General features: G+C 32.1%; 1 protein-coding gene across 1 annotated transcript in view; it reads right to left on the minus strand.

The window, feature by feature from the left end:
- LOC111057441 (regulating synaptic membrane exocytosis protein 1-like) overlaps nt 1–18,718 on the minus strand; it is a gene marked incomplete at its 5' end in the record, with an annotated part of 91,435 nt that extends 72,717 nt beyond the window's left edge. The window contains 4 exon segments of the mRNA XM_039444631.1: nt 10,978–11,036; nt 14,062–14,141; nt 17,186–17,298; nt 18,594–18,718. Of these exon segments, the coding sequence (XP_039300565.1) occupies nt 10,978–11,036; nt 14,062–14,141; nt 17,186–17,298; nt 18,594–18,718 (377 nt within the window).
- Nucleotides 18,719–25,496: the final 6,778 nt, after the last annotated feature.

Here is a 25,496-nt window from a genome sequence, read left to right on the forward strand (position 1 = left end):
ATCCACATATAGTGGAGACATTAATAAGAGACAGAAAGAGTGAAATCGTGCTCTCTCTCATGAACTGACATTTTGATTTAGTATTGCATTTCTATTGGATTTTAATGTTTGAATCATGGAATAATTATATTCTGTATGTATCTCTATTTAAGAGCCTGGCATTCAACGCACTGATCTGATGAACACTGAATGCATGATGCAGCCAAAAGGCACAACTTTATTTTACTTCAAATTTGGGTGAAATATTCATCTGGGAATTTTTTAAACATTTTTCTCGGCGTTCTACAACTATTGACTATGCATAGGAATTTTTTTAGAAATTTCCATGAAATCATGCAATGTAGGGTTAACTTTAACACTGTATTTGTATGAAGTCCGTCAACAAATAAAATGATTATCTATTTATTTAAATAATATGTATCAAATGTATACTTTATTCAGTTTGAATGAGAAGAAGAATAATGTTTGAAGTCTCCTTTCTTATTCATGAGTTTTTAGCTAGAAATTTTATGATATTCTATGTTATTGGGCTTAAAGCAACAAATACAAAATGATGTTCCCCAACTTATAATATTGAGCTGTATAATACCAATTTTTCCCATATAATGTAAGACTGATAATAAATATTATTTTATCTTCGAATGTTATTACATTAGTGTCATTTGCAAATTCATTTGTAAATGAATGAATAATAAATGCACATTATGTGGAATATGTAAACTACTCACAATGGAAAGTGTCCAAACTAAGGTGGAATAGAAACGATATTGTCGGTTCCACATAATTTATTTGAGCCAAACTTAAGTTTCAATGCATTAAAGCTGCGATTACACCAAAGCTATTACAAAATGACCTTATAGATTCTATTAGATTGAACATAACTCATCATACACATGATAGACATATGTGTTAGTCAAGTTCCGTTCAATCTAATAGGATCTAAAAGGTTATTTAGATCCTTTAAATAACCTTTAGAATTGGGTTTAATTCTAAAACCAAGAACAGAAACTGTTAAACTGAAACTGGTAAAGTTATTAACATTTTGTTAATAACTTTGGTGTAAACGCAGCTTAAGGCATGAAACTAAATAGAATTGGCTCAAATAAATTATGTGGAACTGACAATATTGTTTTCATTTTACCTTAATATGGAGAATTTCCACAAAATCTTTGTTGTAAAAAACCGTGTGAATATCTCATGGGTGAAGATAAAAGTGTTCAAACTGTACAAATGAAAAGACATGATAAATTTTTTGTTGTTTATAATCATATTGAATTAATATTCACTAAGAATTATTGTTAATTTTACCGTGTGGACATCTCATAGTGTAAAAAAGTGTTCAAACTGTACAAATGAAAATACATGACAAATTTTTTGTTGTTTATAATCATATTGAATTAATATTTACTAAGAATTATTGTTAATTTCTCTTATTATTATGTGTAGGCCCATTTAGATCTTATTTTTCAATTCTTGAATTCTAATTTTGGTTGATAATGGTTGAATAGATTGAAGATTTGGTGTTGAAATTGAAGTGAACATAACCTACATAATATTTGGACGATTTGTGACAAAATCAGGAAATTGAAGAAGTTTTGGGCAATAGCCTGTTTTTTCTTTCCCGACTATTGTATTGTTCGCTCTATCTAATAAATAAATAAGTAAATAAATAAATAAATACCGTACTTGAGAAATTATTTTTAATGCTAGATGCTAGATCCTAATGACGTGTTTAATTTTTTTATAGGGCAACATACCTATCTGCTACGGTACACGACCTCAGGTACGGTACCTTACTTAGAATTTAAGTAAAGTTATTGAAGACTAGAAGGTAACCCGTGCTCCGCGAAGATCTATTTGAAACTTGACAAACTGAAAACTTGACGTAATGAAATCTTGAAGAATTGAAAGTAGGCCTATAACCTTCCTCGGTTAATTAAGAGTCTATACGAAAAATTTTAAGTTAATCAGTCCATTAGTTCAGACGTGATGATACGTCAAACATAATATTCCTATCCCGTACGTGTATAAGCCAGTTCTTTCCTTTATTATAGTATATAGATTGACGTTGTATCATGTTGACTTTAAAATAGTTAGCGATTTGGGCGTAAACTAAGATTTATTTATTCCCACATTCCACAATTACAATATCAAATTAATAATAAATTGGGAGAGAACCAATAGGATAAACTCAAAATAGTGTGTGAATTAAGTTATCATTAACATAAACCTCTGGAATATGTATTCCAAATTAAGGTTTAAAGCAGTTTTGGGCGAATGCCTGTTGTTTTTACCTGCATTGTATCTATTGCCTATGAATAAATGAATAAAACTGTTTCTGTCCCAAATTTTGATAAAAATAGCCCGAAGAGATTATGAAAACACTTTTATGAAGATTCAGAGTTCGATAAGATATAAATGTATTAGTTCGATAGAAAGATGCAATCTGAGTTAATTTGTTATTTTTCTAACCCAATATTTGATGTACCGGTAATGGAGTTACAAGAATAGTACAAGAATCAATAGAAGAAAAATTCGAGTAAATTTATTTATAGTAAATATTAGGTATTGAAAATTCAGAAAAAATGAATAAAAATTTTTTAAAAATTAAAAATTTGTTATTTTTCTAACCCAATATTTGATGTTCCAGTAATGGAGTCACAAGAATAGTACAAGAATCAATAGAAGAAAAAGTCGAGTAAATCTATTTATAGTGAATATTATTAAAAATTTAGAAAAAATGAATAACAAAATTAAAAATTAACATTATTAATTGTATTAGTTCGATAGAAAGATGCAATCTGAGTTAATTTGCTATTTTTCTAACCCAATATTTGATGTTCCAGTAATGGAGTCACAAGAATAGTACAAGAATCAATAGAAGAAAAATTCGAGTAAATTTATTTATAGTGGATATTATTGAAAATTCAGAAAAAATGAAAAAAGATTAATTAAAAATTAACATTATTAATTGTATTAGTTCGATATAAAGATGCAATCTGAGCTAATTTGCTATTTCTCTAACCCAATATTTGATGTTCCAGTAATGGAGTCACAAGAATAGTACAAAAATCAATAGAAGAAAAATTCGAGAAAATTCATTTATAGTAAATATTATTGAAAATGGAAAGATTGCGAGCAAATTTTGAATAAGAACGTGTTTCAATACATTAAGACAAGACGTGTAATATGAGAAAAAATTTTGTTTTATTGCAAAAAAAGAAAAACGAATTCTATAAAGTTTTGTATGAGGATAGAATAGGTTTCATAATCAAAAATTTGACATGCAAATGTTATTTGAAAGTTTTTTTTATAAAATAGAACTAGGTATAGTACCAATTGGAATTAATGAAATAATAGATTAAGAATACAAATTATATAACATGTAGTTTCATTCTTCACACTGAAACCTGACGATGGTGTAATAATTTACTAGTTGTTATAATAATAATTGTTATAATTTATATTCTTAATCTATTATTTTATTAATTTCAAAGGGTAGTATAATTCTATTTCATAAATAAAAGAGAGTAGCTCTGAATCTATGAATTTATGAAGTTATTTGAGAGGTTACTTCTGAAATGTGGCGAGTTTTGAATGATTTTTTATCAAAGCTATTTTCTAAGAAGTATTTGTATTCTATCAGATGCATTGAGACTGATAGTTAATTGAAACTTTCGAGTGTTCATTCCCCACTTTTTTCCAGTTTTCTGAACATCTCCGTTTTTACGATTTCTATCTAGGGTCAATTTCAAACCACGATGAATTGTTTATCAATTCATTTTTCATTCATTTATTTATTGTACAAAATACTACAATCATAATATAATTATGACATTGAAGGAAAAACTAGGCTGAGCCTGTACTATTTGTCTCCAAAAATTTTGATAGAAAGTTGCGTCAAAAGGTTGAGGTTATAATATCACACAATATTCGTTTCTTGATTTTTGGTCCAGGAATAATGATTTGAAGATTTTGAATTTTGAAGGTTGACTTCAAATGAATCAAAGAATGTATCACAATGAATAAAAAACTTGAGAAATATTACACTTATTTAAAAAATTTTGATAATATTATAATAATAGGCCTTATGATATAGCTTTATTCAAATTCTCAAAAGAACAAAGCCTCTCTTATGAGGTATATGTGGTTGGCAACAAATACAATTCCACAGTATTCACATTATAAAATTTTTAACTTTCCAATTCAGAGTCCGTCAATAATATGAATAAAAATATAATTCTCAGTACCATTTTAAATTATTTTGTCACACGTTTCAGACACTAGTGCCATTTTCAAGTCTTGACTTAGTGTCCGAAACATGATGTGACAAAAAAAATCTGGTATGGCGCACTCACACAACTTTCCTTGCCGTTATGAAAATTGATCACCTGACGCTAGTGATCCCGCGCATCTCAAGTCTACTATTCAAAGATTTGAGCCAGCTGGTGACAGGGCAATAACGCTGGAGACACACATGAGGTCTGCTATCTCTTCATGGTGAATGATTCAATAGAATCAACAATAATTTGCAATTGAATAATCACATTTTCTCGAATTTAAAGCTTATCTTCAATTTTAGGTGAAAATGTTACAGAACATTAATTGTAGAGATTTTCATGCTCAATCTACTCCACTTGATTTTTTTTGTTTCAATTGTATCTGAAGCCTGATAATTGGGAATCTATCTGCATTGATGGGGCGGAGCTCCTGAAATTTTTACAGATATGGGACTTGTGGCAGTTGATAGAGCTTATCGATGACTATTTTAGGTATGAATTTGATCAAAATCGTTGGAGCCGTTTTCGAGAAAATCACGAAAAACCCTGTTTTTGACAACATTTTTGCCATTTTAGCCGCCATCTTGAATTGCATTCGATCGAAATTGTTCGTGTCGGATCCTTATAGTGAAAGGACCTTAAGATCCAAATTTCAAGTCATTCCGTCAATTGGGGGATGAGATATCGTGTACACAGACGCACATACACTCATACACACACACACACACATACAGACCAATACCCAAGAAACAGTTTTTTGGACTCAGGGGACCTTGAAACGTAGAAATTTAGAAATTGGGGTACCTTAATTTTTTTCGGAAAGCAATACTTTCCTTACCTATGGTAATCGGGCAAGGAAAGTAATAATTTAAAAGGGTACCGAGATTTATATTTCTATTTATATTAGAAGTAGCCCTTAAGAAAAAATACAATAAAATGGTCAATGGTGATGGCCTATGTCAATAATTGCCCATCTTTCCCTGTCTCTAGCTTCGTTTTATGTTTCTTATAAATGATTCTCCAATAATTTAATAATCTCTGAAAATCAGAAGCTCATCTAGAATGTCGATTCTACCATTTCTTTTCTTTCCTATTTATAAGTTTCTTATTTGCAAAGTTCCCATAATCTCTTTTCTTTGTTTATTTTTTCTTTTCTTTTGAATTCTTCAGTATTAGTTACATACCTAGTTCTTCTTCTTTTATCTGCTATACTATAAGTTTCATATTTGCAAGGTTTTCTATTATTTTTTTGTATTTTGTTTTTTCTAAAACTCAATAGTATATTAGTTAAGTTATTTCATTTTCATCTTAATGTATTGTTTTTCAAATTGTATGCTCAATGTGTGTTATGAGAGCAATGATGGGATTCAGTTCCTGGTGCCCTCAAATATGTAAATTTTTAAATAAATAATTTCAAAACAATAAATTTCCCGCTGTCAGCACTTAAACTTTGGTTTTGCAGGCAGCGCCAAAAATGTTATTTTGTTTCAGGCTCAGCAATATATATATTATATCAATGTATATATTATATCGATCAATGTGTTTTTCTCAACTTTTTATTAAGGATTATTATTTCACTGTATCATTTTTATTATGGCGAAATAAAATTTCATTTGATTTTGAGTGGAATCATAGATAAAGGATAAGCATAAGCATTATTAATAAGCCTTGGATAAGCATTGCTATATTTCTTGTCTCTGGTGGATTTCTAGTGGAAGATTGGAGTAGACTTGGAATCCAATGCACCAACCAATTTCAACGCTAATCTAAGATTAAATAAATGTATGATCGTATTTATTACTTTCCTTGCCCTACTACCATAGGTAAGGAAAGTATTGCTTTCCAAAAAAATTAAGGTACCCAAATTTCAAGTTTTCTATACGTTTCAAGGTCCCCTGAGTCCAAAAACGTGATTTTTGGGTATTGGTCTGTGTGTGTGTGTGTGTGTGTGTGTGTGTGGTGTGTGTGTGTGTGTGTGTGTGTGTGTGTGTGTGTGTATATGTGTGTGTGTGTATGTCTGTGAACACGATAACTCCATTCCTAATTAACTGATTCACTTGAAATTTTAAACTTAAGGTCGTTATACCATGAGGACCCGACAATAAGAAATTCAATAAAATTCAATTTAAGATGGCGGAAAAAATGGCGGATAAATACTAAAAAACCATGTTTTTCATGTTTTTCTCGAAAATGGCTCTAACGATTTTCTTCAAATTTATACCATGGATAGCTATTTATAAGCCCTATCAACTGGCATGAGTCTCATTTCTGGGAAAATTCCAGGAGCTCCGTAATATTCTTGAGAAAAATGGCGGATAATTACTAAAAAACCATGTTTTTCACGGTTTTCTCGAAAACGGCTCTAACGATTTTCTTCAAATTTATACCATGGATAGCTATTTATAAGCCCTATCAGCTGACATGAGTCTCATTTCTGAGAAAATTGCAGGAGCTCCGTAATATTCTTGAGAAAAATGACAGTTACTAAAAAACCATGTTTTTCACGATTTTCTCAAAAACGGCTCTAACGATTTTTTTCAAATCCATACCCTGTATAGTTATTTATTAGCTCTATCAACTGACATGAGTCTTTTTCCTGGGGTACTAATGGGGGTCCACCCAATCCTTGAGAAATGGACTTTGTAACCTCCTTCTCGTGCATGAGATAGGTAGGTACACGGTTTTTACTTTTTCTTCTTCCATGTACTGTGGGTACGGTAGGTAGAGCAGTTTATAAAAAGAACACAGTCCTAGTCAAGATATTTCATCTGTAGAATAGCTGTTTTGACGAATTTCAAAAAAATCATCGAATTTCACAATTTACATAAAGGAAAAAGTACTCTGAAAACAATTGTATATACACATATACAGTAGTCTGATCGTAGTTGCAAATATGTTGTCGTCAATCGTCATTATGTTATTCCCCTAAATTATTCTCGTTTGATAATGAGGCCTGTAGTTCAATGAGCAAGGAAAGTTGTGTGAGTGTACCACACCAGATTTTTATAATGGGTTTGATTCCGGGTTTAAACTAACAACAGATAAATCTCCGTTTAAACCGAGATGGTGCATACAAGTTTCAAGGCCATCTGCTAACACTCGTTTAACGCTAAACCACGTTTACTTGAAGATATGGTTGCATTTATCATAAGTTTCATACGGGGTTTGGCTATGAACATCAGATAAATCTCCGTTTAAACTGAGTTTAAATGATATGGATTCAACTCAACTAAAACATAATGAAGAGTCTAGTCCAGATCAAAAATCAGATATAGTGCGGTCCACGTTATAATGGCAGTGTAGAAAAAATAGGAGAACAGTTCATTCTCGTTTAAAATAATTAGAACAGTCACAAACACGATATTTGGAAAGAGAAACAGGCAATTGCCCAAAACTTCTTCAATTCCTTGATTTTGGCACATAAATAGTCCAATTGAATTATATTATAGTGGTAATGAATTATATTTCTCAACAATTTCATAATTAAGATGAAATATTTTGTTAATTACAGTAATTATCAATTCTACATTGTTATAAGACGATCTGGCAATAGAGCAAACCGAGAAAGAGATAGTGCTATCCGATTTGTTGAATAATAGACAAGGATCGCAATACCATTGCTAATCAAACACTGCCATTATAACGTGGACCTCACTGAAGTCAATAGAATCCCTCATATAATAGCCATGAGAAAGAATATAAAAACTTATCAAAATACAATGGGAAAGCTGATGAAATAATACGAAATAATAAAGATCGCTCCTAATCTAAAACAGTCTAGAAAAACTCTTATAACACAGCCAAACATACATTTAGTAAAACTTCACTCAGCGTAAAAATTTCGATAATCAGCTTGAAACAACACAGAGAAGCTCCATATTAACTTGCAAAACGTCTAAAAATTCTAGCAAAAATACGAAGTAGGCTTACACTCTCAACTGGACAAATATAGCACAAGAACTACCTTATTATTTTATCTATCAATGTTATTACATTAGTGTCATTTGCATTGTAAATAAATAAATAATCAATTAAATAAATAAAACTAGAACAAATATAAAAGCAATCCCTTACAACACCACAGCCAAATATATCTTAGGTATGGATACCGTACATAAAACATAGAAACTACGTTCAACAAAACTAGCGGTGTCAAAAATGTTATCTCCAATTGAGTATGCACAAGAATATTGAAATGTGAAAATATTCTGAACTTTCCATGATATTATAAGTCTAGGCTGAATAATATTTGAAATATCCTCACGAAAACTCAGACCCGATATCATCTCAATTGTATAGGCCTATGGATATTCTCGAATTGCAACGGTTGACTTCAATATTCCATCCTCCACTTCCGTGGTTAAGTGACAGAGAGGACATGACTGTCCAAACTTCGCCATGTCGGAAATTGAAAAAGTCATTCTATTCTATACTTTCTAGGAAAAAAAATTAAATTTATTGGAATTCATAATTTTTTCAATCAAGTTGCTATGTTTGGAAAATATAATATATTTCATTCCATAATTCATTTTGTATTTTATACTGAGGTCCATGTACTAATGGTAGTGAAGGAATATCAGAGAGCAACGTTGCCGATTCTCTGCCTTGCCACTGCCTTCTATAAAGGATAGCCGATACCGGTATATCTGACGTAATATTAATTGTTCATTATTGTTAAAACTAAACAATTATATTTTATCTGTCAAAATATATAACTTTCAATTATTTGATAATTGAATTTACTAACTGAATTTTTAAAACGATTCTCTGCCTTGCCACTGCCTTCTATAAAGGATAGCCGATACCGGTATATCTGACGTAATATTAACTGTTCATTATTGTTGAAAATGAACAATTATATTTCATCTGTCAAAATATATAACTTTCAATTATTTGATAATAGAATTTACTAACTAAATTTTTAAAATCATTTGTACATGTTTCAGGAGAGAATATTACGATCATCCCAGCACATATCATTAAAGTGGACGGGGTATCATAATAAGGATTAAGTTAGTTTATTATCAGCAACCTCTTTAGTATGTATATTATAATAATTAGAAAACACTTATTGACATGAGCTACTTTTAAATCAATAAAACAAAATAAAATCTTATAGCACCCTTTATTTTTAAAGGGTGCTATAAGATTTTATTTTGTTTTATTTATAATAATTAGGTATATGTTTTGTAAATAGTACGTTTTCATAACTGGGAATATATATTCTGTTTATGAATTTCTACATTGTTAAGAAACAATCTGTCAACGTTGCGGAGATAGGAAAAGATAGCGCTATCTGCTTTGTCAAATGATAGACAAGGTAAACGTGGAGGAAATATTATTAAATATTTTATCAAATTTATTTTTGCTAGTTTTAGGTCGATATTTTTGAATGTAATATGTTCAATGGTAATGCTAGAATGTAATATGATAATAATAATACTGAGGGTGATGCCCACATAAGCTCTTAGGCTTGTGCGTGGGTAATGAGTGAGAGGGATGATGATGAGAGATGACAACTACTTTTCAAGCCGGGACCGACGGCTTATCGTCTCCTCCGAAAGACGGGGTGGCCGTATCTATGTGATTGTGCTGTGGTCAAAAACTTTCGCCCCGGTGGAGATTCGAACTCGGGTTCTCTAGATTATTAGGCCGGCGCGTTGACATTTACTCCAACAAGTCACCAAAAATATATTAATAGAAGTCAATATTGGAAGAGTAGTAATATTATTAATTTAATGTGTGTTAATAATGTGTTAATAATGTGTTAATAATCTGTATAAAGTTTAGAACCCTTCATGCACAAAAATACGAAAAACAATACTCTCTGTTAAAAGAGATAATAAAGTATTTAATCAACTATAGTGAGGTCCACGTTATAATGGCAGTGGAAAAAATTGATGTACTTTATTTATGTAGATTACAATATATAGGTACTGTCTTATACACTTATATACAATAGCTTACAATACAGCAAAATTATAGATGAATTTACATGATATAGACTAAGAAAATAATTATTGAACTGTATATGATATGAAAAAGCAATTTGTTATATAATAACTATAGATAATAATTATATTGTTATGCATCTACATAAATTGGCGGAGCTTTGGACATATCAATGTCCATTCTTCGGAAAGAATATTAAAAATATCCTCCCCACTAACTCTCTACCAAAAAATAGGAGAACGTTGCCGATCCTCTGACTTGTCAATGCCTGTAGCTGATTAAAAATATAATTCTCGTTTAAAATAATCAATTATATTTTATTAAGCATAAAATTATATTTTTCAATAATTTCATATTCAAGATGAAATATTTCATTAATTAATTATCAATTCTACATTGTTAAAAGACGATCTGGCAACAGAGCAAAGCAAGAAAGAGATAGCGCTATCCGCTTTGTTGAATGATAGACAAGGATAGCAATACCATTGCCAATCAAACACTGCCATTATAACGCGGACCCCACTGTAGATAAGTTCAAGACATGATTTATTAGGATCAACCCAGTTTCAAAATTCGCTACTGAATGTTAGTTATTATTAGGCCTTTTATAGTTAACTAAATTACAATAATAAAGTTAGAAACTCGATAATATTGAGTTGAATGGTTGCTGCATGCAATGGATGTGTACCATTTGAGTACGATTATAAATATTATAGAATAATTTTACAATGAAGAAAATCTATACCGGAGTTTTGGGCAATTTTCGACGGGTTGGTGAGGCCGGCGACTTGTCATCTACGCCCTCTGTCAACAAAAATTGTCACAAATATCATATCTACACACACGCACACACAATAATATGTATTATGTGATATACAGAGTGAGTAATATGTATGGTAACCCTCCAGTAAGTTGGAGACTGTTGTAGATATAAAAGTGTAACTTCCAGGATGAGTTATGTCATACATGACATCAAAACCTAGTATTCAATTTTTGAAATATTATTTTGTGAATTGGAAATCTGGTCGCGGATTTAATTATTAAATGTAATTGATAAAGCGAGAAGATCTCCAATGTACAAACATGAAACGTGTGTTTTATCACGTTTCGTGAAGGCAATATTATGGTTTTTAGCTCCATGCTATACAAACAAGAGTGAGTTGACTTTTGGTCTGTAAATCAAGGCTGCATGTGTTATTCACATAAATAGATTTTGAATTTTTCTTTCAAGGCCCGTATTACTTGTGAACCGTTCGTGAAGTTAGTTGTTGAGTTAAGGCCTTGGTTACCTGAAGGATTCTGTCTTGAGAATTCAATTGAAGGCTGTCGCAGTCCTGACATTTCAAACCTACATAATTTTATTTTCAGGATTTGAATCTTGTAGGGAAAGCTGGTGTTTTTGATTCAATCAACTGGCAGAGTTTTTTTTAAATATTTTTTTTTCATTTAAATTTCGGGAGTGCTTCAACTGGACCTTGAGGAGCAGGCCAAGGGACTCTTGTTAAGGTAAAGTAAGATAATAGTTAATTGTACATTTTTTAATTTCTCAGATCTATAATTCTAAATAGTAATTTTTGTTTTTTTTTTATTATCAAAAACTGAACGACCACAGATCAGCAAAGCGAGTAGCCCCTGAAATATCGTCTGATTATTATTTCGTAATAAATTCTAACTTGTAATAAATGATTTATTGATTCGTTTATTATCAAAAACCTGTACGACCATTTTCTTTTCTTTTCCCACCGTTACAGTTAATGGTCGAATACTCTATCTTTTGATGTACAACTGAATTTCAACACCTCATAAGGGGGTGGTGACTTAGGGGTTGTATTTCAAATATTCTAAATGTAAACACCCATTGTGTGGTGCATAATTTTAAAGGCCTTTTTGAAAAAATAAACATGGCATCAATCAAATAATAATAATAACGAGTGACCTGGCTGACTCAGGTCTGGTGTCAGAGTTTTCAGGTCGCAACTGATCAATTTCAGGGCCTCTGACATGACCTAACGAATGCTTTTTAGACAGCCGGGACCGACGCCTTAACGTGTCCATCTGAAAAACTATGGCATCAATAAAATGTTCTATGGAACAAATGTTCTTAATGTTCTATGTTCTATGAAAATGTTCCATTATACTTGTATCAAAAATGGCGGCTAATTGGAGTTTTACTATAATCATATCTTTGAAAACTAAAACTCCAATCAGCCACCATTTTGGATGCAAGTATCATAGTGACGTCTTTTATTGATGCCATCTTTCTTGTTTTAAAAATACCTTTAAAGGAATAGTTAATAAAGTTCAATCAGCCGCCAATTTGGATGAAAGTATCGCAGATCATTTTTATTGATGTCATCTTTCTCGTTTTGAAAATGCCTTCAAAATGATGGACCACACAATGGGTGTACACATTCAAAATATTCGAGTTACAACCCCTCATTTTTATAAAAAATAAAACTTCAATCAGCCGCCATTTTGGATACAAGTATCATAGAACATTTTTATTGATGCCATCTTTCTTGTTTTTAAAAGACCTTCAAAGAAATAATTAATAAAGTTCAATCAGCCGCTATTTTGGATACAAGTATTGTAGAACATTTTTATTGATGTCATCTTCCTTGCTTTGAGAAGCCTTCAAAATGATGTACCACACAATGGGTGTTCACATTCAAATATTTGAGTTACAACTCCTCATTTCTATGAAAAATAAAACTTCAATCAGCCGCCATTCTGGATACAAGTATCATAGAACAATTTTATTGATGCCATCTTTCTCTTTCTATGAAGCCTTTAAAATGATGTACCAAACAATGGGTGTTTAATTAAAATAATCGTAGAACATTTTTATTGATGTCATCTTCCTTGCTTTGAGAAGCCTTCAAAATGATGTACCACACAATGGGTGTTCACATTCAAATATTTGAGTTACAACTCCTCATTTCTATGAAAAATAAAACTTCAATCAGCCGCCATTTTGGATAGTTAAGTATTATAGAACATTTTTATCGATGCTATATTTCTCGTTTTATAAAGCCTTTAAAATGATGTACCACACAATGGGTGTTTACATTTAATATTAGTAGAACATTTTTATCGATGCCATCTTTCTCGTTTTAAAAAGGACTTTGAAATGATGTACCACACAATGGGTGCTTACATTTAAAATATTCGAGTTACAACTCCTAAGTCACCCCCTTATGAGGGGTTGAAATTCAGTTGTACGTCAAAAGGTAGAGTATCTGACCAATAACTACTTATCCTGAAAGTTACAGTATTATATCTACAACAGTCTCCAATTGAAGGGTTCCCATACATATGACTCACTCTGTAAACAATATTTTTTACAGTATCACAAATATCTCTGTCAACGGCAATAATTAGTAGTATGTTCTGAAACTGGAATCTACGTCAGCTTCCAAGCTACAGAGTACGGCAGCAAAACTTCCTTTTTTCAAAAGTGGAAAAAACTCTTTATATAGATCAGAATGTTTGTATTCATTTTTTGTAATGTAGACACATATAGAAAGCTTTGTTTCAATTAGTTTTGAATATCAAATCAGGTGGGTGACGTCCCCAATTCTCCATCCACTGAGTAAACCGATTTCTGGTGTTTGTCATGACTCCTGCCATCAAATTCCATCAGTGGTTCAAGTGGCATTTTGGCATTTACTCCGGTTTAAAAGTTAACAGAGTTTTGTGCAACACCGGGTGATAGGTAGCAGTTAGTCTTCATGATAGATGACACTTTCAATTATCTGTACCTATTCAACTTATCCTCTAGTTCATCAAAAGAAAAATTCATTTTTTTTTTAAATTTCAAGTGACTTACCTAGCTGCAATCCTAGAGCTTCCCCTGAATTTTTCCTCGAGGCTCCCGGTAGTGGTTCATCCAGTAGATCACACATTCTCCTGTTCAACAAAAAATATTATTCATTCTTTATTCATTTATACAATAAGTACATAATCAAAATGATAGGGAGAGGAAAAATAAGGTAACCTTGTGCTATTCCTCTCCCAAATTTAGATAACACATAGTCCAAAATAGGTTAAGTTTTGTAGTTATTCAATTCACAAAACTTTCAGTCCTCAAGTTTTTTTAAAAAGTAGATTTCCAAAACTAAACATAGACGATATATTTCTCATTATTATAACGAAAATAGGAAATATTCACATATTAAAAATATAATTTTCAAGAATTACCAAAAAATAAACTCAATTCAGGTCAAATAATTATATGATTCTATTGATTTCGGTACATTAGAAAATAAAGTTGACCGAGCGAAGTGAGGTCTAAGATTCAATAATCAATTATATTTCATCAACCAGGAAATTATATTTCTCAATTATTTCATAATAAATTTTCATATATTAAGATAATATATTTTGTTAATTGATTATTAATTCTACATTGTTAAAAGACGATCTGGCAACAGAGCAAAGCCAGAAAGAGATATTGTTTTGTCAATGACTTCTGTAGATGATAGCTGATACAGGTTTATTGAATATAATATCAATTGTTCATTCTCGTTTAAAATACCTATTCAATTATATTCTATTAAGCAAGAAATTTTATTTTTCAATAATTTCATAATGAATTTTCATAATTAAGATGAAATGTTTTGTTATTTGATTATTCCTACATTGTTGAAAGACAATCTGGTAACAGAGCAAAGCGGGAAAGATATAGCGCTATCTGCTCTGTTGAATGATAGACAAGGATAGTTGAAAAATTCTAAAACAGAAAAAACGAGCAATAAGAAATTATGCTAAACCCCAATAGAACTGATTCTGTAAAATAAGCTTTCTCAGACCTAGGAATTTTCACAATATATGGATAATAGGCTCAGATGAGATCTTTTCACAAAGAAAAACTATTCACAGAGGTAAGAAGTGTTTTTCAAAGGTACCAAACAGTCTTCAAATATTACAAGATCCATGAATCTTTACAAAGAATTTAAAGTTCGTCTTTTAGCATGTATATTCTTCTTCTCCCAATCTCTTAATTATAATTGAAATTTCCATATCATATGTTACTATAGAACTATAATCTAGATAGAGTACCTCTTCGAAACAGTTGTTAACTGGCAACTAAATTAATAATTTTGTCAGGTTGGCATTAAGTTGAGTTGACTTTGTTAGGTTGGCACCAAGTTGAAGATTTGAATGCATTTATCGCGTAAAAATTGATTGGGCACTGCTACTTCAATCCTGGGAATATTATATTACTAGCAGTCAGGCTCGCTTCGCTCGCCATATCCGTTTAGCCAGACGTTTAGTCTGGATCCCCGACTGGATCGTCCTAACATATGATAAAAATGCTCAAATAATGAAAAATGCAGGCGAGCGAAGCGAGCCTGCTGATCTCATTCTTGGACGATCCTGTCGGGGGTCCAAGGGGCGGAGCCCCCTGGCTAGACGGATATGGCGAGCGAAGCGAGCCTGACGGCTAGTTATCTAATATTATCTTAGAGTAGTAATGAAGAGTATGAGTGTGTCCACTCACAGGTCATTTCCATGCTCGACGAGAATGTCTGCGGTGTCCCCTGTTCTGTCCATGACGGAGCACACCTCCTCGAAGCTCCGATCCACCAGTGAAACACCGCACCACTCCAGAACCTCAAGGTCAAAAGGAAAAGTCAAGGTTATTCACAAAAGCAATGGAGGTCAGTAGCATTCAAAACATCCATCACATCTGCAAGTATAGAGTTTAACGGCCAGCGACATTCCGCACCGCTCTAGTACCAAAGAAAAATCACTTTTTGTGTAGTTGAGAAGTTGATATTGTGGTGATTTTTCTGATTGAATAAATATACTAAGAAATTGTCATAAACCACAGATTTATTGTTATTTAGAAAGACCGGTTCCGGTTGTTACACCATTGTCAATATGAATGTTAATCTAGGTTTATTCTTAGAATAAACTCGAGTTTATCAGAGACTTTTCTAATATTACAATACAATACAAATAAATTTTATTCCCATTGATATACAAATAAACAATCTAATCATTTAAATGTACATAATATTCAAAAATACAATATATGAAATTTACAACAATTATAAATAAATTGAATTTTTTCAGAAATTAACCTACTCAACTATGGGAAACCCATGTTCTAGTGCAGGTAGATAAAAATACAAAGGAATTGTCAAAAACCACAGATCTGTTGATACTTAGAAAGACTGGTTTCGGTTGTTACACCATTGTCAATCTCTGATAAACTCGAGCGAGTTCATTCTAAGAATAAACTTAGATTGACATTCAGATTGACAATGGTGTAACAACCGAAACAAGTCTTTTTAAGTATCAATAAATCTGTGGTTTTTGACAATTTCTTAGTATTTTTATTCAATCAGAAAAGTCTCTGATAAACTCAAGTTTATTCTAAGAATAAACTTAGATTGACAATGGTGTAACAACCGAAACCGGTCTTTCTGAATGTCAATACATTCTCAGAATAAACTCGTGTTTATCAGAGACTTTTCTGATTGCTTCATTTTGTAATAGGAGTATTTTATTTAAGTTTGAGATGCTTGTTCCTTCATATATTTCAACTCCATATGAAATGTGGGAGTGGATCATTGCAAAGTACACTGCTTTTAGCGTTTCTAAGTTCGAAATTTTTGCTAGTCGTCTCAGCGCGAAAATTCCTGATCTTAATTTTTTACATATTTTTGAATGTGAACGGACCAACTAAGTATGCTAATCAAACACTGCCATTATAACGTGGACGTCACTATAAATATTGTCATGAGAACGTTTGACAACAACCAATAAGGTAAACTCACATAAGGTAAGGTAACTAAAATAACCAAATTGATAATATTATGGCAGATATTATCACAGAATATAGATGTATTCTGTTTTATTCTGTTCTGTATACTGTTGTATTCTGTGATATTATCTAATATTATCTTAGAGTAGTAATGAAGAGTATGAGTGTGTCCACTCACAGGTCATTTCCATGCTCGACTAGAATGTCTGCGGTGTCCCCTGTTCTGTCCATGACGGAGCACACCTCCTCGAAGCTCCGATCCACCAGCGAAACACCGCACCACTCCAGAACCTCAAGGTCAAAAGGAAAAGTCAAGGTTATTCACAAATACAATAAAGGTCAGTAGCCTTTGTTGAATATGTAATAATTGTAACTGGTTTTTATTGGTTGGTTGTTGGTATCACTGTGTGTGAGACAGGAAGTCGATCATGATGGTGTGTTTTATGTCGGTAGCCCACATTGATGTAGTAAAATGTTCTTGTGTGTTTATTAATAAAGAACTATAAGGAATCATAACGGCTCGTGTAATTATTGAGTAAATAACCAAGTTCAACAGCCTTCAATACATCCATCGCATCTGCAAGTATAGAGTTTAACGGCCAGCGACACTCCGCACCGCTCTAGTACCAAAGAAAACCCACTTTTTGTGTAGTTGAGAAGTTGATATTGTGGTGATTTTTCTGATTGAATAGCAATACTATAAGAAATTGTCAAACACCACAGATTTATTGATACTTAGAAAGACCGTTTTCGGTTGTTACACCATTGTCAATCTGAATGTCAATCTAAGTTTATTCTTAGAATGAACTCGAGTTTATCAGAGATTGTCAATGGTGTAACAACTGAAACCGGTCTTTCTTATTCTTAGTTTCAATAAGTCTGTGGTTTTTGACATTTCTTGGTATTTTCCATTCAACATTGCAAAATAATTTTAACAGTTGTCAGAAAATATGCTAAACATATGCATGGTTTGAGTTTTGAATTTTATTGGAAACTTTGATCTCAGTATTTTATTCGTTCAGAAAAATCACTCATCTTCAAATGCTTATAGCTCGAAAATAGGAGTGAATATCGCCAATGTGATGACATATTATTATTGTTCAAGTACTATCATTCCTCAGAGTTTCAGGGATTTTAATTTTTGACCATCTCTGCAAAAATCCATGATGAATTCATGGATTTCATGAGAAATGCAAATCTCCCAGATTTGGTTGATATTCCGTCTATGGATAGAGGTTGACCTAACAAGTGTTGTGCTATAATATAAGACGTTTTGCTACAATAAGGGTGAGTTATTCACTGAAACATAAAATCTTATCTCCACTCACAGATCAGAAAAATTACTCATCTTCAAATGCTTGTAACTCGAGAATTGAAGTGAAATCCGCCAATGTGATGACATATCATTTTTCTGTCTATTTCACTATAAGTTTTTGGAAAGCAGGAAATAGATGACAATTGAAAAAATTCAAATGGGTCACAATAATTTTCAAAAAATAATGGTTCAAAAAAGTCACATCGAGAATAATTTTCGATTATAGTGAATGTGGTCAAATTGAATTTAAGTTTTTGAAGATGTTATCTACCTTATCGCCTTGTTGAAGACCCCCTTTCTCGGCGGGGCCACCAGGGACAGTCCACACGATGTAGGCAAAAAGACGACCGTCTGCTCCCGCCTTTCCACCAACCACTCGCATGCCGAAGCCCCTCGCTGTCATGTCAACAATAAATAGAAAAAATATATAAATTAATATATTGTTATCTAATTATACATTTTATTCTCTATTATTCATAATAATATCGGGGCACCGAGCTTCGCTCGCTATTTTTATTTATAGATAAACAGAACACAATTATTCTCCAAATGGTCGTGTTTATATTACACAGCTGGCTATATGTCATCTTATGAATTTCGGGGATGCGATATTTTGATTTTTCACATACTCACTCGCTCACTCACTTTTTTACCATCCACAGCTGTTTCAGCCAAGGATGAATTATCCTTTTAATGTTGTTCAGCGAGTTTTCCCAAGGATGAGACCTAGTGCAATCGAATTTTCATATCATAAACCTACTATGTTCCAAATTTCGTGAAAATCGTTAGAGCCGTTTTCGAGATCCGTTGAACATAAATAACCAGATATAAATATAAATCTAAGTTTATTCTTAGAATGAACTCGAGTTTATCAGAGATTGTCAATGGTGTAACAACCGAAACCGGTCTTTCTTATTCTTAGTTTCAATAAGTCTGTGGTTTTTGACAATTTCTTGGTATTTTCCATTCAACATTGCAAAATAATTTTAACAGTTGTCAGAAAATATGCTAAACATATGCATGGTTTGAGTTTTGAATTTTATTGGAAACTTTGATCTCAGTATTTTATTCGTTCAGAAAAATCACTCATCTTCAAATGCTTATAGCTCGAAAATAGGAGTGAATATCGCCAATGTGATGACATATTATTATTGTTCAAGTACTATCATTCCTCAGAGTTCAGGGATTTTAATTTTTGACCATCTCTGCAAAAATCCATGATGAATTCATGGATTTCATGAGAAATGCAAATCTCCCAGATTTGGTTGATATTCCGTCTATGGATAGAGGTTGACCTAACAAGTGTTGTGCTATAATATAAGACGTTTTGCTACAATAAGGGTGAGTTATTCACTCAAACATAAAATCTTATCTCCACTCACAGATCAGAAAAATTACTCATCTTCAAATGCTTGTAACTCGAGAATTGAAGTGAAATCCGCCAATGTGATGACATATCATTTTTCTGTCTATTTCACTATAAGTTTTTGGAAAGCAGGAAATAGATGACAATTATTGAAAAAATTCAATGGGTCACAATAATTTTCAAAAAATAATGGTTCAAAAAAGTCACATCGAGAATAATTTTCGATTATAGTGAATGTGGTCAAATTTAATTTTTATTTTTTGAAGATGTTATCTACCTTATCGCCTTGTTGAAGACCCCCTTTCTCGGCGGGGCCACCAGGGACAGTCCACACGATGTAGGCAAAAAGACGTCCGTCTGCTCCCGCCTTTCCACCAACCACTCGCATGCCGAAGCCCCTCGCTGTCATGTCAACAATAAATAGAAAAAATATATAAATTAATATATTGTTATCTAATTATACATTTTATTCTCTATTATTCATAATAATATCGGGGCACCGAGCTTCGCTCGCTATTTTTATTTATAGATAAACAGAACACAATTATTCTCCAAATGGTCGTGTTTATATTACACAGCTGGCTATATGTCATCTTATGAATTTCGGGGATGCGATATTTTGATTTTTCACATACTCACTCGCTCACTCACTTTTTTACCATCCACAGCTGTTTCAGCCAAGGATGAATTATCCTTTTAATGTTGTTCAGCGAGTTTTCCCAAGGATGAGACCTAGTGCAGTCGAATTTTCATATCATAAACCTACTATGTTCCAAATTTCGTGAAAATCGTTAGAGCCGTTTTCGAGATCCGTTGAACATAAATAACCAGATATAAATATAAATAACCAGATAGATGACCAGATATAAAAATACAGAAATTGCTTGCTTGATATAATAAAGGATATCAATATTCTTATGTCAACCATGAAGAATAAATTTATTTATTGGATAGAGTAGACAATACGTTCCGAGTTGCGATGTATTAACAGACGTTTTTTTGAGGTGCTAATGAAAATACTAAGAAATTGTCAAAAACCACAGATTTATTGATACTTAGAAAGACCGGTTTCGGTTGTTACACCATTGTCAATCTGAATGTCAAGTAAGTTTATTCTTAGAATAAACTTGAGTTTATCAGAGATTGACAATGGTGTAACAACCGAAACCGGTCTTTCTAAGTATCAATAAATCTGTGGTTTTTGACAATTTCTTAGTATTTTTATTAGTACCTCAGAAAAACCACTTTTTGTGTAGTTGAGAAGTTGATATTGTGATAATTATTCATATTGACTAAAAATACTAAGAAATTGTCAAAAACCACAGATTTATTGATACTTAGAAAGACCGTTTTAGGTTGTTACACCATTGTCAATCTGAATGTCAATCCAAGTTTATTCTTAGAATGAACTCGTGTTTATCAGAGATTGACATTGGTGTGACAACCGAAACCGGTTTTTGTGACTACGGTATCAATAAATCTGTGGTTTTTGACAATTTCTCAGTATTTTTATTCAATCAGAAAAATCACTCATCTTCGAACGCTTATAACTCAAGAATAGATGTGAATTTCGCCAATGTGATGACATATTATTGTTCTAGTACTGTCATTCTTCAGAGTTTCAGGGATTTTAATTTTTGACCATCTCTGCAAAAATCCATGATGAATTCATGGATTTCATGAGAAATGCAAATCTCCCAGATTTTGTTGATATTTGGGGTATGGATAGAGGTTGACCTAACAAGTGCTGTGCTTTAATATAAGACGTTTTGCTACAATACAGGGTGAGTTATTCACTCAAACATAAAATCTTATCTCCACTCCTAGATCAGAAAAATTACTCATCTTCAAATGCTTATAACTCAAGAATAGAAGTGAATTTATTTCTCAATGTGATGACATATTATTTTTCTGTTCATTCCACTATAAGTTTTTGGAAAGCAGGAAATAGATGACAATTATTGAAAAAATTCAATGGGTCACAATAATTTTCAAAAAATTATGGTTCAAAAAAGTCACATCGAGAATAATTTTCGATTATAGGGAATGTGGTCAAATTTAATTTTTATTTTTTGAAGATGTTATCTACCTTATCGCTTGTTGAAGACCCCTTTCTCGGCGGGGCCACCAGGGACAGTCCACACGATGTAGGCAAAAAGACGACCGTCTGCTCCCGCCTTTCCTCCAACCACTCGCATGCCGAAGCCCCTCGCTGTCATGTCAACAAAAATAGAAAAATCAATTATTTAAATTAATATTTTGCTATCTCATTATAAATTTCATACTTTATTATTCATAATAATATCTATTTCTATATCAACCATGAAAAATGCTGGTTTCTCGATTCATTAATTTATTTATTGGATAGAGTAGACAATACATTCCGAGCTGCGTAATAACACACTTTTTTCATGTATTTCACACAACATGCAGTGAAAAGTAAATAATAAAATTTGATTACTCACTGACTTAAGTACTTTCGAACGGCTAGCGATCATTTTCAACAGTTGAATTGAGACCTGTCACCTTGTGACTATTTTTTATGGGGCTACCTAAAAGCAACGTTAGGAGACAGAAGGTTGATCACTCACAGGTGTAAGATTCGAAGTGGTGGGGGGAATGCCAGCGTGACGTCACGTGTAGTAAAAACGTAGAGTAACCGCACTGAGCATACAGTTTATTCACTGTATCTTCAAATACATTGTCGTTTAATCCCTCAAGATTGACCTAGAACTTAAAAATTCTCCATACTTATAGCGAATTAATCACCGATTCTAATGATGTTGTTTAATATTTCAAGTCATTCAACTTGTATGAATAAATGAAGTGAAGTTCTCCAAGAATCTAACACGTAACACGAAAAAGTTAATAAGCTGGAAAAGCGTTCGTAGACAACGTATACTATTATAATTTTAGATTAACCCATAAAAAATCTTGATAAACCAATGCATTGCAATAAAACAATAAACCGATCCCGATAATCCAACGAATTCATCATATTAATGCACTGAACACATGCTGGTATCGAGCACATGTTCTACGAGAATCAGAATATCTCATCCCCGAAATTCACAAGCTGATGTATAGCCAACTACAAAATATAAACACGACCTAAAAGATAAAGAAACCTTAAGGGTTTGAAAGGGAAGGTTAGGAGGTGGGTTTTTTGATTTTATATTGCAAAATGCTTGTATTATTCAAATGCTTTGATAATTACTGTAGAGCAGAAAATGCATGTCAGAAAATGTTTGTATTATATAATTTGACTATGGGTCACCGTATGATTTTCAAGAATGCGATATTCTGCCTAATTTGTACTACAGCCTACGTCACGGCTGCAGTTCCCCCACTCCAATTGCATTTCAAATAAAATACTATAGATTAGTGACCAGCCTTCTGTCTACTAACTTTGACCTAAAAGCACGTATATACATAAACAAACCACGAACCCTTGAAGCCCTGTGTGAAACATAACAATAGTACAATAAACTCGAGCGGTACCACGTGTAATGCTTCAGAGGAGTATGGACAACTTCTCACAACGTCTACAGGAGTGTATGGACAAAACCGGACAGCATTTAACACATGTTATTTTTCGTAAGTATAATCAATGTTTCAATTTTCCGCCCACTTTAATTTTACTAATAATGAGTAGGTTTGTAATTTTGTATTCAAATTTTTAAAATAAATGCAATATTTCTCAAGTTTTCAATCCATTGTGATTCATTCTATTAAGAGTATTACGTCAACCTTCAAAATTCAAAATCTTCAAATTATTACTCCTGGACCAAAAATCAAGTGAGAAAGCAGTGTGTGATTACATAACCTTAACTTTAGGACAACATTAACATATTATTCTTCATCTTTGGAGAGAAATAGTACAGGCTCAGCCTAGTTTTTCCTCCAATGTCATGATATATTATATATTCTGTATTATATATGATCATAGTGCTTTATACAATAAATGAAATGGAATGAAAAATTTTATAATGGCAACATCCAAGTTACACACTAAAAAATTAAATTTTGAATTTTGAGTCTCGTTAGAAAATGAGTGTATAATTGTTATTCCAAATCATCCATACCTCCCTGCCCAACCATCTACTTCAGACAGTTATTGAACGAGTTTTATTATTCACTTCAATATTCGACTGTATGAAATACGTTGAATTGTGAATAAAGCATTGAAAATGCTCCTTCAACTCACGATTGCGATCAAATAATTGTATTACAATGAAAGCTGAGATGTGCCATTAAAGTAAAAGGTTAATAGAATAATGTAAGAAAGAAAGAAATATTTATTGCCAAATCATAAACAAACTTTACAAATGTGAAAAATTTATAATTTTCATATACAATACATTGCAAAAACTTAAATTAAAATATTTCCATTTAAAAATCGATTATAATATTTCATTGGCGTTACCAGCAAAACTGAGTAGTTTGAGCGATGGCACGAGTAATCAGTCGGCTATAATTAGTGGCTTGAGATTCAGTCGAAAATAGAAAAAATATAATAAAGGAAAAAGAAACATATGGAATGTATGAAAAACTAGAAAAAAATAAAATTTCAATCCGGTAAAGAGAAGTACTAAGAGTGAAATACTAGAGAGCAGAAAAACTAGAATGAATTCATAATAATTAAAAACTCAAAAGAAAAAGAGATGATCATGTAATTATTAATCTACGATTAATATGTAATCCTGTACATATGTACACTGTACATTTGTAATCCATTCAGTAACATAATGTAATTCATTTGTAGCATATATGCAATTCCTTTTGTAAGCAAAGAGAGAATTAGAAAAACAATACAATACAGTACACATGACACAAAAAATAAAACTTAAACTCAGAGAGAGAAAATTAATCTGGGAGTATCCCTACTAATAATAAATTCAGAGGAACTCAGGAAGACAGTATATGTACATCAAATTAAAATATTTTAGGTATGATATCTTCTGTCTTTATCCAGCTTTCAATTTTTAATTAAGTGCTTTTGTAGGTTTTCTTGCAATGAAATGTTCTGGCATAAAATAATAAGCTTTTTTGTTGTATAGTTGAATTGCCTTCTGCATATAGTTAGATCTGTTCGAGGGACAAATCATCTATTTATGATATAAAACTATAATTAGTTAATGAGGTGTAAAAGATGTATATGGTTGCTGATATATTTACAAGATTTCTGATATACAGTTGCCTAATGACAGAACTCCGAACTCCATAAAAGTTGCTGGCTAGGGTACCTTCTATGCACTCCTAGTGCGGCCTTGAGGATACTCTTTTGAATATATTCAGTTTATTGAAATGAGCATTGAAAGCACCACCCCAGACCCTAATTCCATACTGAAAAACTGATTGGGCGTATGCAATATGAGAGACTACCAGCGTCACACAGCGTCACGGGAAAATCACATGAACTATTGGCTTGAGATAACAGTAAAAGCTGCAACATAAACGCCCTATACCATGGGATATCTACTTATGCTATTGTTTTTATATGCTATTAGTAAGTACGATAACAGCTTGAATATTTTGAATGGGGTTAAATAGTATAATTTTAAGGGGGTATATTCTACATTTACGTGAAAGATAAATGTATTATAATAGGCACGTTGACGATCGCTTGAGATAACAGTGTAGAAGTTGCGGCATACACGCCCTATACTAAGGGATATGTACTACGCTATTGTTTCTCTATGATATTATTATTTTTAAGTGAGAAAAATACTGAGGAAGAGAAGATCAGATCATATTGCATAAATTTTATGCGATGAATGTTTCGTTTGTATAAATAAATAGCTTAGA

This window comes from Nilaparvata lugens, unplaced genomic scaffold (assembly GCF_014356525.2).
Source record: "Nilaparvata lugens isolate BPH unplaced genomic scaffold, ASM1435652v1 scaffold512_2, whole genome shotgun sequence".
NCBI lineage: Eukaryota > Metazoa > Arthropoda > Insecta > Hemiptera > Delphacidae > Nilaparvata > Nilaparvata lugens.